The following is a 16741-nucleotide window of genomic DNA, read 5'->3' as shown; positions in this document are numbered from 1 at the left end:
AAGTTCACCATTCCCAACAACAGTAGCATTAGGAACAACTGCATAAACGAGGTGTACATAACCGCTGCCATTAATGCGTCATGTAGACTTGCTGTGAGTTCACTATAGCTCATGTTCTATGGCAATGCACCTACTATTGGTGCATATTCCTTGAACAGCAGCAGGGTTTGACCAACAACTATGAATTGCAGAAACACTTCTCAGATGAGTAGAAGTAATGTTCATTCCATGTAACAGCCGTACAGCCATTAAAACACACACACTGCTTCTTTCTGTGGCAGAATTTTATTTGGAGGGAAATTATAACTTTTGCATTTACATGGCACAAATTATATACAGTACACTTTCCATGATAAGAATTATGATGCTGTTCACAGAAAGGTATCAAATTTTAGATAATTAATGCATAAGCTAAAATATACAAACCAGGGGGTGAAGGTGAAACTATTGGCCATTTTTATTATCTATAGAAGAATTTCAAGGAATAATGTTAATTCAATGTTCAAAAAATTTTAACAAACTTCTAGTAAAGTTAATTGAAATATTTATAATACTATTCAGTTGTTGCACAGTATTTCCAATATACAATCAAGATACACAGAACACAACACTTAATATGAAAAATACTACTGCACCCACAAATTAAAGGTTTCACTGCCTTTTGGATGCTGCACTACCTTATTTATATAAACATTTACAACACTTCAGTAAACACAAAGGTTCTAAATGTAGTGCAGCATTATGGGGGGCCACTTTCAGCTCTTAAAATAAATGTTAAATGCCCATATACTGTGCCATTCATTCTAAGCTGATGGTTTAAGCTGTAACCCTTAATTCCTACCATGAGTAGCAAACACTTTCCCAACTTTCAGAAGATTACCGCTCCTCTGACTACATACTCTATATTCTGAGCCCTAAACTGTCCTTGGCTTCATTATCATTTTGGCATTTTGCCTCAGTGCTCATAACAGCTATCCCTTACGTTATTTCTGGTTTAATGCCCAGTTAAGTAGTCCTGCGTAGAATCTGAAGCAAAAGAATCCGCATCTTCATTATCAGAATCATCACTACTGTCATCAGCAGCTGGCTCTCCTGTCAGCGCTATCCGGGCATAATCATCAGTGTCTATAGACTTGCAGAAATGAATGGCATATTTCAGTTTTTCCTCTAGTACTTGCTTACAAGAATACCTGGGTAGCTTCAGGAGAAAGAAGCAAGTGTATGACTCAGGAAGGAAGTGGTCTGGAGGATTGTATTTATCCAATACCTGCCAAAAACAAACAGCAAAATATTTTTTCATTCACCGTCCACACCACAATATTGAAATGATACTTTAATTTATTGATTTATTACTCAATTTATTAAACTGTCTTTATCTCAACCCAGGAGTTTTCAAACTTTTGCCTTTGATTTTCTTCCCCCGTCCCACTGGCAGTGGTGGAGTGAGCAAGTGGCTTTGTGGTGTTTAGCTGCCTACCAGGGTTAAACCACAGCAGCCATGCTACTCCTCCACTTCTAGCTATTTAAAATAAAAGCCCCACTCCCCATCCCACACACTTTACCTGAATAACAAAGTCCCTCCCTCTGAAATCTGCAATAGTCCTGGGCAGCCTTGTTCTGCCCCACACAAAACGCAGGAAGAGAGATCGCTCAGTATTGGAGAATGACTCCATCACTTCCCAGAACCACTGTATCAAGGAAGCAGTTGGTTCAATTCCTTTGTAAGTTGCTACAGATTTCAGAAGGTGAAGTGGAATATCTGGGCTTCCACATACCTGAAAAAGAGAATATAATGATAAGCTACAGGTCTGATCAAATCAATTGCAGGTGATTTGTTCCCTCCATTCTCTTTAAATATTTAATCAGCCTTTATGCTGACAAAATGAGAATTCAGGTATTTGAACTGCTGTACACAGTCTCCTATTACAATGATACTAAATGTACATCTTCCCATCAAGGGACAATAGGCTTCTTTCATCTTGCTGAATCACATAAAGAATTAAATAATTTACCTCAAAGGAATGTCTCCAATTCACCTCTAACAATACAGGGCTTATCTTCCACCAAACTGCTCTCAGAACTCAGTCGTCTTACTGTATTTTTTTCTTGGGTGGTTGGTTTTTTTTTTTGGTGATTTGTTTAGTGGGTTGGGTTTTTCTGTTTATTGTTGTTGGGCTGGTGGGGTTTTGTTACTCTTTTTACTCTTTTTCCTTTTTTTTTTTAAACTTCCACAAGTAATTCATTACATCACTGCTTCACTGCTCAGCTATATCAAAATAACTTTTTGAACACTATGAGAACAATAAAACATTTTCTAGTCCTTCCTTGAGCAAAGCGTTTGCAATCGGAGTGAGCACTGTAAACAGTATTAAAAGTGGGTTTTATTATTCGATAATCTTGGATTAGTAAAATACAAATGAAGAATCCAACTCAAAAGTTAGTCTGACAGAGGTAGCAAAACAGAAATTGATACCATAGTTTCCAGTTCATATCCTGTAAAGAGCGAAAGTAGAGGAACTGGAACAACACGGGCCATCCCTTCACGAACTGCTGCAACTTGTTCGTCAAATTCATGAAGCCTGCAGACACACATTTCCAGAGATTCAGTGAATGCCATTTCCAGAATTTTTTTGAACTAATACTTATTGTAATATCAAGGAAACTTTAGGTGTTCTCCTCAAGTCTCCAGCTATGCGCCAAAGGAAATTAACAAAACACTTATCATGCCTGATACTTGACTTGTACCAGTTTCTACAGCATTCCATACTGCAAAGCAAGTTCACTGGGGAGAGGTATTTCCCAGTGTTTTGAACATTTTCTTTCCAGTATTATTCACATGCTGTGCCTGGCAAGAACAGACCAATACCCCATTTGAAAATAATTTCTCTTGGGCAAAGATCATCTGTACTTTAAGACTGTGCCCTCAAACATTCCCAACACTAGACAAGACATTACAGTAAAAGATAAATGGGTTTGAACTAAAACATTATGTCTGAGGAAAAGGATTTGCTGTGTTTTTAGACAGCGATATACAAGTAACATTTCGCTGCTTCTGTTGCCACCCATGATTTGTGTTTTGTTTTTTCCCCCCTCCTCCTTTTTTTCCCCCCTCTCCTGTCAAGCTAATTTCTAAGCCGCTGAGCTCTGAACAGCAGAGATTCACATCACTGACATGTCCAGTCCTCAGGCTTGTCATCACCAAAATAAACCAATATCTCAGGACAAGGTTTTTCTTATGTATCCACTTTTCACATGGTTTCTATTCAGGTTCTAGTTTTTCTCTCAAGGGCTTCATACATCTAAAAAAAATCTATTAAAATGTTTTTCCCAAAAGATTTCTAACTGTAGAACGCTTTAAAATCGCTGGTGTCCTTTGAGGATAGCTAGAATTTTCAGGAGAACAAAAACATTTCTTCAAGTGAATGCAAGTCTTTAGTACCCATTTGATATTTTATGTATCATTTATCCATTGCAAACTATATTCTTCTCTATTGTCAAAAAACAGCATTAAATATCAGTCTATATCCATTTGTAGCATGTATATACACATGTGAAAACAAAGACTAATTCAAGTAGTTGTTGGCAGACATTGCACTGCAAACTAGCAAGTATAAGTGATGATACAGTCTGGCTCTAGTGTTCTCTGCAATAGGTAACTACGGTGAGGAGAATAAAACACCTATGAATCAGTTTCTCATCAAAATCATCTCATTTCCACAGTTCAATAGGCACAACAGGCACTGGGCTCGCTGTTTCAAACAACAAGATGCCCACAGTTGCTTCTTCAATGTACTTGTCTAGGTTAGGTATCTAAGTAACCAAAGGCCCATTTTCACAACTGCTGAACTATTTCCCACGTTTTAGTGCATTGTTCAGCTTCTGTCACCTATGAATGAATTTACTCGTCTGCAGAAAGATGTCACTTATTTTATGGTGTCTGGGGTATGAACACTTTGTTTTGAGTGTTCTTTCTTAGATGAGAATAGAACAATTCATCTGGGACTGCTCTTGACTTAAACGGATGATAGGAAAAATTATGAGAGCAGTAGTACTAAACCAAAGCAGTCTTCATACAGAGCTATAGGAAGATGAGAAATTGCATGGAAGATAAAGCTTCAAGCCTACTACTTTATTGCATAGGATGAACTAGATGGATGGGGAATTTCTCCACACAAAACTGGCTGCCAGAACAGCTCTGTCAGGACAGCTATTAAAAATCTAGAGCCATGCATGCTAATTTATTTTGTTTCCTAAAAGCTATTTCCTAAAACTTAAGTTTAATTTTTTTGCTTTGGAGAGATTAAAAGCAATATGAAAATCAAATCGCACGAAAACATTATTTGTACATAAGAGGTTAAAGAATCATATTGTTCAAAAGTTTTTAAATATTTTCAAAATAAAATGCTTGCCCATTTAACTAATATGAATGACTTATCCAACAAACCTGTAGTTTATTGCCAGCCTCACATATTCAGCTCTATTATCCAGTGTAATATGGGTGTACTTGGAACTCAGCTGAATATCTTGACCGCTTGCATTAGGCACAGTGAACGGGAGGCTCATGGCTTCAAACTCTTCCGATGTAGCTTCGTTGTCTCGAATGTACATCAGCCCAGGAATAAAATCTTTATCAACCTTTTGAAAAATAAATAACCGTAAGTTAAAAACCATTTATTAGCACTATACAACAGTGCCTCTTCCCTACCAAAAGCACTGCATCACGTGCCACCTACCAAAAGCATTGAGTCAAATGTCTGACCATAACCCACCTACGTGAATTCCAAAGCAGTAAAATAGCTCACTATATTACACAAAATTTCATTATACTGGGATGTTGGAGGGCACACGTGTTCTAGATTTCAATCCTTTTGAGGAGCATTTGCCAAGAAACTGTTATATAAGAAAATAGATTTAAAGCTTAAAACAGGATTAACTCTACAAAATCCAATGGTTGTTTTGATACAAAAGGAATCCCCTTACCAACAAGTGAATGACTCAGTGCTTTTATGGTAAGTATATTTCTAGATGACAGTAGCTGAAAAGGAACTCTTCTTTGTAACAAAGACCTAACTCTTAACTCCACATTTACTGAGTTCAATAAACAGAAATTGAAAGTTTGTGATGTTCGGTATGATGGCATGGACTATTTTCAGTACTAGTTTGAGCTCATTTTCAGACAGTAACAGCTATGGAAAGGTTTACTGGAAAGTAGGAGTTTGACCACAAATATTTACCTAGTCAAATCTACGAGTGCATTTGAGAATGTTCTAGAATTCAGATAGGTTATTTAGCTACTTTTGAAAGACAAACTTACAGTTTTAACAGTGAGTACAAGTGATCTTTATAAACTGGCTCAACAATGTGAAAGGTTAGTCAAAATGCTACATTTATATATACAGCAAGGAAGCAAGTCACCAGGGAATTACTTATGCTAGAGTCTGCTAGTCTTCTGTAAGCTATGCCCTACTCAGAAACTTCACACTTACCTCACTGAGATCAGCAATGGTTAGGTTCATTCCTGCAAGCTGCTTCCATACCGGTTCAGCCAGGTTGAGGCTCAGAGGGCTGCCAGTCCGGATAGCAATGCCCAGAAGTACACCTGTAAATTTAAATAGTGTATAGTTTTTAAATATTTATTTCTTTGATAGATTCCCAATATTCTGATCATACAATGCAAGTAGAATGTCACAATGTCAGTAAGAAATTACCCAGAAAACGAAACATGTTCATATGTAAGAGAGACTTGGCAGCAGGATTTAATAGGAAACAATCTCTGTTTGCTCCAGATTCGTCTCTTCCATTTGGTGTCACGATTAGCAGAGGGGTCAGCCCATTCTGAAGCTCCTCACACATTTCTGCTATTGATTCACTGTAACCTCCGCCGCAATCATCCACAGATTCACCTAGGAGAAGAAAACAGGCTTAAAATTACACACTCTTCTGAAAATGTTTCTAAATTAAGTCTTGAAATAAACTGGATTTCCTTCCACAGGGATGACTGGGTAAACAAAAGTTTACTAAAAGCTACACTGTCCTATCTATTCTTCTGAAAACACCTTATGCTTTCCTTTGTGTTTGTATATTTCCAGTTCCATGTAAACAGCATTATTGTGAAAGATTATCAACAACAGACTTTCAAAACTACTACTTTGCCACAGTACCACTACCACTTTTGTTTTAAACCCTAATCAAAACAGAACAATAGAGGTGGTAAAAGAAAGCCAAAGCAACGTGATTCTTAAGTGTCATTTTAAAGTAGATTTTTATATATATTTTACATACAATAGGTACAATGGGTCTTCAATCTAGATTGTATCTCATCTTAAAGCTCAAAGTGACATGTAAATTGTAAGAATCTCAAAGTAAGAGCAGCTAACCAGGATTATTTACAGATTCTGACAGACGAAGAACACGTTTAGGTTTTGCAGAATGCCTGTTATAAGTAAGAGTTGCCTTTGGAATCTGAGGACAATTACAGATCTGTTTCCACTCATCTTGGGTGTTTTGGGTTTGGTTTTTTTTTGGTTCTTTTTTGTTGTTGTTGTTTTGTTTTTTTTAATAAAATCTTTTAAAAGCTTTATTATTTCCTAAGATTTTATATATGTTAGGAAATAACATGCTATGCTGCCTATACACAGACATAGTTTTACTATACTCCTTCCTTTCTTCAGGTCCTCCAAAAAATTAAACCAGAAGAAAACAGTAAAGATAGGTGCAAAACAGTTGGGGCAAAGTGGGGGCAGAGAGAGAATCCTCTTACCAACAAACTTGACTTTCCAAACTCGATGAGGAAGCAGAAGGCTATCAGGGCTGAAGGAACTCATTTTAGCACACATCTGCCCAAACACTGACTTTGTACCATCAGGCCCAGCCAGTCCTCCTTTACTCCTAGAACGTTTTACCTGTTGAATAAACACATTATAAAAGTCACTGCAAGAACAAATTTCAGCCAGCATCTCTGTGCAGATCACACATAAGATTCATATTTAAAATATTAACGTGTTCAGTGAAACTTCTGTAGAGGTCTATCCTGTATTTTGTAACATATACAGAGGAAGAACCCAGTTTCAAATTTACAGCACTCCAGTATTTTTCACTGCCATCTACCTTGAGACAGGTTGAGCTGTACTCCAACTCCTGCAATTGTTCCTAATTCTGTGACAGAGTTATTTAACTTCGAGTGATTACTATGATTATCACCATTTATGAACTGTGCAAACTTCAGTGCCAGTGTAACAGAAGAAACTGGCACAGACAAAAAACATGGTATCTGGTTATCTGCATGCTTCTACCACATGTCCTGAACTGACCTAAGACTGCTGAATGATTGTTCTAGGTAGGTTGGTTGGACCTTAGTAATTTTACTGTTAAGAGCTGGACACATGCAAAAGCAATAGGCAAGTCATTGCAGTTCGACCGAATGATTCTTACCAGTTCTGCTGACAACCCTGCGTGCTTTCTTCCCTAGATAAGGAATTCTGTGTTCCCTCAACCGCCAATACCCCATTCATCTTTAATTTCAAATGGTTCTTTGTTCATCTGTCTCTACTCAGCGTTCTATCTATTCATTTTTGAAGCAAATGGAAAGATAGTGGGACATCACTGATAAAGTTTCTTAATAAAAAGAGTTTTCCCTTTGTTTCTGAAGAAACAGCTAATAGTTTGATAGGTTTTTGTTTGTTTGTTTTCCTGGATTGCAATCCACTTACTTATTTCATCCTGTTTCTACTCATACAATTGATTGTCAAATCAGGGTAAGGTTTTCACAAACAAAAATCAGGGTGTCTGTTGTTGGCCAGAAAACTAAATACATGTTTTTCTCATGTTAATTAATGACAATATTTAGGTATTTACTAGCAGTATCTAAAAATGAGTAAGCACTACCAAAAGTACACGTGTACCTGCATGAGAGTAATGCATTTCTTAAGCACTTACAAAAAAAAAATAGAATATTTAAAGATTTGATCAAGATTCCTAACAAATGCCATGCAAGGGATGCAAGGGTAATCCCACATATTTTGCTGCAGGAGATGCACAGAGAATGGTTAAGAATACAAAGAGCATTTCATCAGTACAGAGAGAAAAGAAAGTAAACAGAAGGCAGGAGAAACCTGAAGTATTTTTTTTCCCTTAGCATTCTGCAATTTATATTCTCTACCTGCCCTGACTGTAAAGGGAATCCTACAGTGCATATAATTCATCAATATCAATGAGACTGTTTATGCAGAAATAGCCTAGACTGATCCCACTAATCAGTATTCAGTACAATACATCTCAAAATCCAGCTGTTCTGCTGCAGTATGCTTTGGATGCCGTGAAGAAAACATCTGCCGGGTTTCTTTCAGGTTTTCCTGAAAGGCTGACACACTCCAATCCTTCTCATATATAGGATGTTCTAAATCAACACAAACTTGTTTTAATTTAATAGATTTTTAAGGAATTTGGATACCGAAGAAATTTAAGTTGAGAAATCAATGAATCTTCTCTTGAAAAGACCATGTATGAGTAGATGGTCTGTGAATGCAGCAGTTAATTTCAAATCTTAGACTGAAAATACAAATTAAGTGACAATAAAATGGCAAGCAATCTTGGCTGAACTGAATAGAAAGGTATGCACATTTGCTATTGTACATTTAATGTAGTACTTATTCACTAGCAACACAGGATTTTCATTTAACCTGATCATTTAGATGCAGAAATGGTTATGATTTGACTTCCAAGAAGCAGCGTAAGAATGCCATGAGGGATTATTGACACTTCTGTCAGCACCATAATATATTGCTGTGCTGACAGATGCCCATATCAAAATGTATTAAGTTATTAGCAAAGAGTAAGACTCTTCACTGAAAAACAGCAAAATTCAAACAAATTTGTTTAGGCCACATCCCATCACTAGTGTTTGAGCTTTATATTGTAGAGGTCTCAAACAGGGTCTTGCTCACATTTCCGAATTGGCCTTTTGGAGCCATTGTAAGTAACCTGTGGAATCAATCTTAATGAATAGGCTAAACAGGTCCTTATTTAATACATGCTCACTATACACAGATCATGAAGCATCTCAAAATTTTAATATACAGGTCCACCCTTCTTGCTGCTAAGGTAACTTTTCAGCATAAAACATCAGTTAGTATGTTGATTAGAAATAGAGAATGATTTTATTAAAACAGTCTGCCATGAGAAAATGACAACTTGATGTCATCAAAAGATGCTTGGACCACAGAGAAATGCAGCAGCTCAGAAGCAGCATACAACATGTGGAGGAATCAAGTTTAAAAATGTGTCTCAGTGAATAGTCATCTATTGTGAGCAGAACCACTGCAACAAAGGGGGAGAGGCACTCAAGTCAATCTGTAATTTGGTTAATGCATTTTACGTGACAAAGACCACACACTTAGAGACTAATAAAAATGTTTACCAAAAGATGGCAGCTTATTAGTTAGAATCAGCTGAGAAAGAGAAAAATGTACTGTTAACATAGAAGACATCTGTGAAGAAAACAAACACAATTCAAGGATATGTAATGAAATCAATTTCCAGAAGAGGAAAAAAATTAGTGTGGTAATTCCAAGAGCACAGACAACGCATCATCTGTGCCTTCAGGTTTCAGTTATCTATGCTTAAACTGAAATGGCACAGAGGAAAATACAGTATCAAAAGTATAGAAAAGCTATTCTACAAAAATAAGACAAAAAAGCTTAGCACGTTCAGTCTAGGAAAACGAAGGTTGACATGAAATGAGTATCCTTTAAAAGCACATTTGATAAGGGACAAGACAACAACCAGGAAGGAGGAGGAATGCTTTTTAAACTGAAGAATAACACTTGCAAAAGAACAAATAATCCATTAATTGATATCTTGTGCTTAATTTAAGACCATATCATTTTTAATTGCCATACTAGTGAGATTTCCATAATCCACATTTAATAAGTAGCCCTAGTAAGGAGGAAGAAACTATTCTTAAAGTAGAATTTAATATATCCAGAAGTGCAACATTCCTCCCGAGACAGCAGAGGACATTGAAGAACTTTTCCTTTGGAGATCCTTTGCAATACTGTGTTCCTGAGAGTACATATTCTCCTTAATAACTAAAATTTGCTTGCCTTTTAAACGGAGGAAATTCCTTTCAACTGCTGCAATACTCTTTCATCCAAAGGCAAGGTATGATTTAACAGCAGTAAGGACATCTTTGCCTACAGATCTCAACACCACACTTGTCCATTTGACACCATATTAGTTAGTCTCGTACCTAACTACTAGGTAAATATATTTACTAGTTAGTGGGTCAGTAAGTGAGCTTGAGCTCTGGAGCTGCCTACCATTGTAACTTGGTTTACTTTGTGGCTCAGTCTTTGACTACTTCTATCACACCGTTTCAGAACTGGATCCAGGTGCCGTTTTGAAGCATTTCACTAAAAGACCATTCCCAGAGCAAGTAATACAAACAAAACTGCATTACTTTGGTTTCTCCTACCCTACACAATTCTCTGATGGTGTCCTAAAATGGCTGCACATTCATGCTTGCCCTCATGCTATACCTCAAGACATAAAAACATCTACCCTCTATGCTATAGAAAAAACAGGTTGGCACTCTGGTGAGTTGCAGTACAGTCACCATCATATTCACAGTTCACACACCTTGAGCAAGAACAACAAAAAAGCTCCAAAAAAAAATGCTGTGTCTAACTATCATGAGGCTCCCATCAGGCATCCAGGGTAAATTAGTTCTCTAAAAGGAATCTAGTCCATGAAAAACTTGACCTCAGGACAAGAGAGTCGTGCCTGGCTTGATTTTACAGAAATTGGACAGCTGTTATGATCATTTCCAGTATTTTCGAAGAAACCACTGAACAACAAAGTTCAGGAAACATTTTAAAAAACAAGTGAGTATCTGCAAAAAAACTTGCAATTAAAAACTCATCTGTTTATTTTATACCAAGGGAGATAAAGAAGTGAATTGACTGCACTATATAATTTATAAACTGTAAGAAAAGTCTTTTGACAGCAATGGGATCTTTGAGTTTAGCTGCAACTAAACTCACAACTACAATTAAGATGAAAATTCTTACCATTGATGATTAGCTGTTTGAGACTCCATAAAGCAGCTTTGAATACTACTTAAAGGATCAATCAAATAGTTTTAAGAAAGCACATTTCCATTCCCTGCAAGAACTAACTAAAGAAATTATGGCTTCTACTTGGTACTGTATAAGCAGACTAGATTATGATGATCATCTTTTTTAGTCTTTACTTGGCTAAATCTAGGACAGACTTGTATTACAGAAATACTTCATTTCCTATGGAAGCTATGAAAAATAGAAGCCCTGCAGCTACCAGTTCTATTCTAGATTTAAAGAGAGATTCAAGTAATGGACTGGAATACAAGAGAAAGCTCATCTTTATTAATTACCTCAACAGTAGAAGGACATTAAGAAATGAGCCTAAACCCCAACCATTAGTTTCCCACTTAAAGTTAAATATTTGCACTACTTATTAGACCTTCTGAATTCCACTAAAAGAGTAACGAAAAGATCACTGGCAAAAAATAAAAGATCACTTCAGCTTCAAATTCACAAATAATATATGAAATTAACAACTTTTAATCATGTAACATTACCAGAAGTTTTATGGGCCCATGAAACATAGCAAATGAGCAGAAAATATTGTCCAGCCAAAATAGAACATATTTCAGTTCACTAAGAGAAAGCTAATTAGTCAGAATTTTCCCAAATTCTCCATTCTGACCTTACAAAGGGTAGGTTTTCTTACTTTCTAATATATCAAAAAAGAAAGAAAAAACACAACTAAATGAAAGAAACACATGAGGATTCTGTAAGACCAGACTTCAGCCCACTTAAAGAAACAATGTTTTACTATTCTATGTTATGGAAATATCTATGGAAAGAAAGACACATCTGGCCTAAGGCAGAACGTTACATTTTCTAACATCAATTACAAGAAAAATAGCCTTTTTGTATCAAACCGTTCTGCAATCGATATGACTACACGTGATAACCAGCAGAGGACAAGAGTTTAAGAGCCTGATTCTTAATCATAACAAAGAGCCTTCCCCGCACCCTCCCCTGCCCTTCATGCTCTATGTTACGCAAGCAACTGCGGAGTAATTCATGTGACCACTTGGGAAGGTAAGAAAGGCATCAGAATCACTACTGTCTTGAATTATCTAATGTAGTGAGTTTTGAAAAAGCAGTCCTTTGTCAAGCAGGACATACTTTGCTCATTCATTATAGTTCAAATCACACACTTGATATTTCAAGAAGTGTCCCCTTCCCCCACACAACTACAGTCTGCATGAAAACATATTGAAAAAAAAAACAAGCAGACTTTGCTACGTTTGCTTCTTCATTGTTTTATCCTCCAATTCAGCTCCTCCAAGTATACTCGGACATCAAACAGCTGAAACACAAAGGGACCTAACAAATGTAGAGCACTGGTGGCTAAACATACATATTAAAATCAAAACTTCAACTTCAAATACCTGTATTCTATTGAGCTCTACAACTGGCCCATGCTGACGATCTCTCACCATAGTTGCTTGCACAACTTTTCGGAAAGCTGCCTCCTAAAAAAGGGAAATACAAAAAATAAAGTTGCAAAACTGCTATCAAGTAAGAATGCTGCACATATTACACAGATAAACACACACACACTTCAATTCAGAGCGAAAAAAATGACTTCAACAGAACAGAGAAACTGATCCTGTACTACTAGCCTTCAGCAGTTTTCTTCCAAGTGCATCACAAAACACTAGAAAAGGCATAAAGCCTCTTACTCTCTCTTTAGAAGACATGGAAACAGGCATCAAATGCTTTTGAAATACTCAAAAACAAACAAGTAAGAGCAACAGGAGAGGAAGCTGTGAGGTGTTAAAAAACATGTTATTTGTGTTAATACAATTCAAGTCTGAAACACACGGGATACCAAAAAGTAAAGAGGAAAGCCTCTCCTGCATCACTCAAAATCACGGCTTGAAAAGCTGTACTGCATTCAGCTTCAGTTATTACTAGGCAACCAACATGCTACTGAGTATAAACTGATTAATACATGTATATGTATATAGCAAATAGTTAATGTCAGAGAAAAACAATAAAAAAGCCAAAGAAGAAGCCATCCTGCTAAGGAAGGCAATAAACAAACGAAAATAAAAGTAAGAAACTTTTCATGCGAATTTAAATATCTGAGGTTCTCTCAGTAAATATTTGCCTAGATACAAGTACATCACAGCTTCTGCTGTCCCCAGCGAATGCTTCGGACAAAAAATACACCTTTTACCACATTTCATCTTGTATCTGAAGCCTTTCTACAACAGTTCTACACACTCTAAAGTAAATGACATTAAATATGCTTCCTACACACCAATTCCTATATTTAATTTATCTACAGACTCCCTATTAATAGCATTAAGATATAAAAGTGTCATGAACACAACAGCTAGCCTTTCTCTCTCCTTCCTCCCCAGCCCAGGTCTTGATGAAAAAAAATATGTGGTCTTCTCTTGGTATGTGAAGCACACATTCTGTCAGATTTCCCTACTACACGATTTTATTGGGGTCTAGAGAAAGAGACTAAGACAATACACTCTAAGGAGTCTAGTTACAGGTTGTGTCTTATTTATTGGCAAAGAACAGTACTGCAGAAGAGAAATTAACTGCTTCTAGTTTCAAATGGATTTTGTCCTCAGCAGATTTTGGATTTTGTCTGTTTTTATACTGTTATAATTTTTTGTTAGATTAGACACGTTACTAGGACTGTGAGAAAATACAGACCCAAAACCAATGATCATACTGAACACCAGTCATCTTTTCCACAACTAAAGTTTTGAATTAATGTTGCATCCTTCAAGAACTTTAATTATCTAGACTTTTTCATGACCTAGCTTTCTTACCACTGTGAAATTCCCTGTTTCTTTACCCATTTGAGTTTGAACTCCTAGGTACTGCCTCCCCTTTAACCCCAGTCTAAAATCATAAAACCTGCACAGAGCTTTCGATCAAGTAGTGTATCACCTGTTTGTAACAACTGAAATACAAAAGCAGACAATGACCATTTGAAATTTGTGGTGTCCCTCCCCCCACCCCCCCCCAAATAAGCACCTACTGATTACTCTAAAAGAATTTGCTTACACTACTAAAGACTTACAATATAAAGTTATTTTTAAGATCAACATAGAGTAAAACCATAATGAAAAATAGAGGGAAACATAATAAAAAGAACACATTCACGAAGAAAGATATTTGCATAATCAGAATGCAAATATTTGACATACAACATACACAACAAAATGAGATAAACAGTTCTACTTTCTTCAGAAACTGTTCAAGCAGTACATTTCTCTTACAGTTACAAATCACTCCCTTAAAAACCTATCCTGATAAATACCTTTCCCTGTGAAATCAGTATTCCCCGTAGTGTGTCAAACCCAACTGAGGGTCCTTGGCCAGTTTCATCCAATCTTCCTTCAAGATCAAACATTGGAATGCAAGGACAGAATAGTTCAGAAATGTGATGCAACAGCAGAAGCCTGTTTCTCAATGAAATGATGGGTATTTCCTGTAGATGATTGTACTCCATAGGAACCTGTGATAAGGCAACAATATCCAAAAACAATTTAGAATTACTATACACTTCATTTTATTAAAGAGAAGGACTTAAGATTTGTAGGCGAATTTGTATTAAAATTCAGGTATTGGTTATCCACCCTGTCAAAACTTAATACAGAGTCCAGTTGTGTCTAAAAAATATTCATAGCATATTAATAGTAATCAACTAGACTGAAAGTGCCTGCAAGTATTAGAAACATGACAGTTAGACTATTCATGTTATCCCAAATTTTACAATTATTTTTATCCATAAATAAACATGCATTACCACTAGACCCAGGCATTATGCACCATCATTACAGTTGAAAAACTGAATGTTCAAAAACTCGAACATTGCGAGACAAGCAATGATGAACCCCACTTGGAAGATCCTCACCGGTAGAATACAGAATTAAAATTCCCTCCAATTTACTGTTCAGTATTGGATTACCAACTGAATCTTTCTCATCGCAGAAAATTAGAATTTTTCTTTGGAAATAAGGAAGTTAAACAATGGCTCAAAACAAATCAAACCACACCAAACTGATGCAGGGATTTAGAAAGGAAGTATGTCTGCTAGAAGATCAACAATAAGAATACTAAGTACATTTAGAATCTGAACGTAGTAAGCCAAAAGTATTACCTGCGTAGGGAGCTTGCCAGCATTTGCAGGTTTACTGGTTGACCATGCTAAAGTATGTGCTGAGCCACAGGCTACCCTGTTGATCTTTTTGCCCTGAAGTGCTGCAACCAAGCGCGGTCTTTGGATGGCATTAGTTGTTCCGTCCCCAAGCTGCCCTTCATCATTATCTCCCCATGTATACACCTCCCCTAAACCAATAAAAGTAATTAATTCTGAAGCCAAGACAGAAGTTTATAAAATTTTATTTAAAAAAAATCAGACAAACTATTTAACCAAATGAGGCCCTCAACTGTAATTAAGATTTCCAGTACTGTATTCACCCTGAAAACCACTATCTGTTGCAGGTAAAAATCAAATGACACAATTACATGCCTACAGCAGCTAGTATTAGATGCATCTATTTCTTCATAGCGTGTACAACAAAGTTCTGCTTTGTTGCAGAGTAGTAGGAAACAGTAGGAAATGGCAGACCAGAAGAATACTAATGGATACATCGGAAACAGTCTGGTCTTGATTAGTTTCATAGCAAAAAAAAAAAAAAAATATTAAAAAAGAATTAGAAAAGACTTAACATTTTGAATAAGAGAAGAGAGCCTTTAACAGCTGTATTATTAGAGTGGACATTACAATGGGTATTTACTGCTGAAAGATTAGAAAATCCTTTTTAAAATATCAACCTCATTTCCAAGCATTCATTTTCTACAGCTATCTTCTATTTCACTAGCATCTATAACACCCAGTTATTGTGCAGACTTGTTAGTTAAATTCAGGAGTGAGTCTGCTGCAAAGAGTATCTTGTATCTCAACCTACTCTATAAGAAGCAGTACTGTTAGCACAATGCTTCATTTACCAGGTTAGAACACCCCAACAGGTAAAGAAAACCTGTAAAAACACTAAATCCATTCATTCAACTCCTTGACAAACTTGTAATAACTTTTAGAGCTCTGTATTTTTCTTTGACTGTCAGTATTTATGAAACTTAACTCAATTTTTATCAATTAAAAGCCTTCAGTTATTTTAAAGTGATCATCGTAAATCAATGACATACTTTCTACTCAAGATTTATGCAATATCTGCAAACAAAATATGCCCATGCACATAAAGGACCAGTATTTTTAACACGGACAGCCTACCAACATCTGACTAAAAAAATGTATTTCCCCTCCAAATGCAGTACTAAGTAACGTATCTCATTTTTATACCATCTTCAGTGCAGCAAACACAGTGTAAAGACCCCGTAGCAATTGCAATGACTTTCTTTCCTTGCAGTCCCTGCACTTGTCGTGGTCTTCTAACATGGTCATCAGATCCATGGCCTAGTCGATGATAATCTCCTTTTCCCCTGCACAGAGAAGGTAAAACATTTTAAAACTCTGTTTTAATCTAAGAAAAAAACAGGAGGACAGACTGCGTTTGATATTAGGCCTGTAGATTTATTTATAAATAGTCCAACGACCAAAAATATTTGATATTTAGCGGAAACAATACGGCTCTGTCTCC

At 36.4% G+C, this 16741-nt stretch overlaps 1 protein-coding gene across 3 annotated transcripts in view; it reads right to left on the bottom strand.

Annotated features, from left to right (window-relative positions):
- Window positions 1–275: 275 nt before the first annotated feature.
- HERC2 (HECT and RLD domain containing E3 ubiquitin protein ligase 2) overlaps window positions 276–16741 on the bottom strand; it is a 111567-nt gene continuing 95101 nt past the window's right edge. For all 3 annotated transcript variants that reach the window (XM_083805733.1, XM_083805734.1, XM_083805735.1), the window contains 11 exons: window positions 16444–16583; window positions 15241–15428; window positions 14398–14595; window positions 12497–12580; window positions 6761–6902; window positions 5709–5903; window positions 5487–5599; window positions 4445–4635; window positions 2474–2579; window positions 1563–1775; window positions 276–1267 (listed from right to left, as the gene is read on the bottom strand). In XM_083805733.1, the coding sequence (XP_083661859.1) occupies window positions 995–1267; window positions 1563–1775; window positions 2474–2579; window positions 4445–4635; window positions 5487–5599; window positions 5709–5903; window positions 6761–6902; window positions 12497–12580; window positions 14398–14595; window positions 15241–15428; window positions 16444–16583 (1843 nt within the window). In that variant the 3' untranslated portion in view covers window positions 276–994. The remainder of the gene's footprint in view (window positions 1268–1562; window positions 1776–2473; window positions 2580–4444; window positions 4636–5486; window positions 5600–5708; window positions 5904–6760; window positions 6903–12496; window positions 12581–14397; window positions 14596–15240; window positions 15429–16443; window positions 16584–16741) is intronic.

The sequence above is a fragment of the Anser anser genome, assembly GCF_964211835.1.
Source record: "Anser anser genome assembly, chromosome: 1".
Lineage (NCBI taxonomy): Eukaryota > Metazoa > Chordata > Aves > Anseriformes > Anatidae > Anser > Anser anser.
Note: the sequence above shows the minus strand (reverse complement) of the source record. Positions and strands in the feature narration are given on the sequence as shown.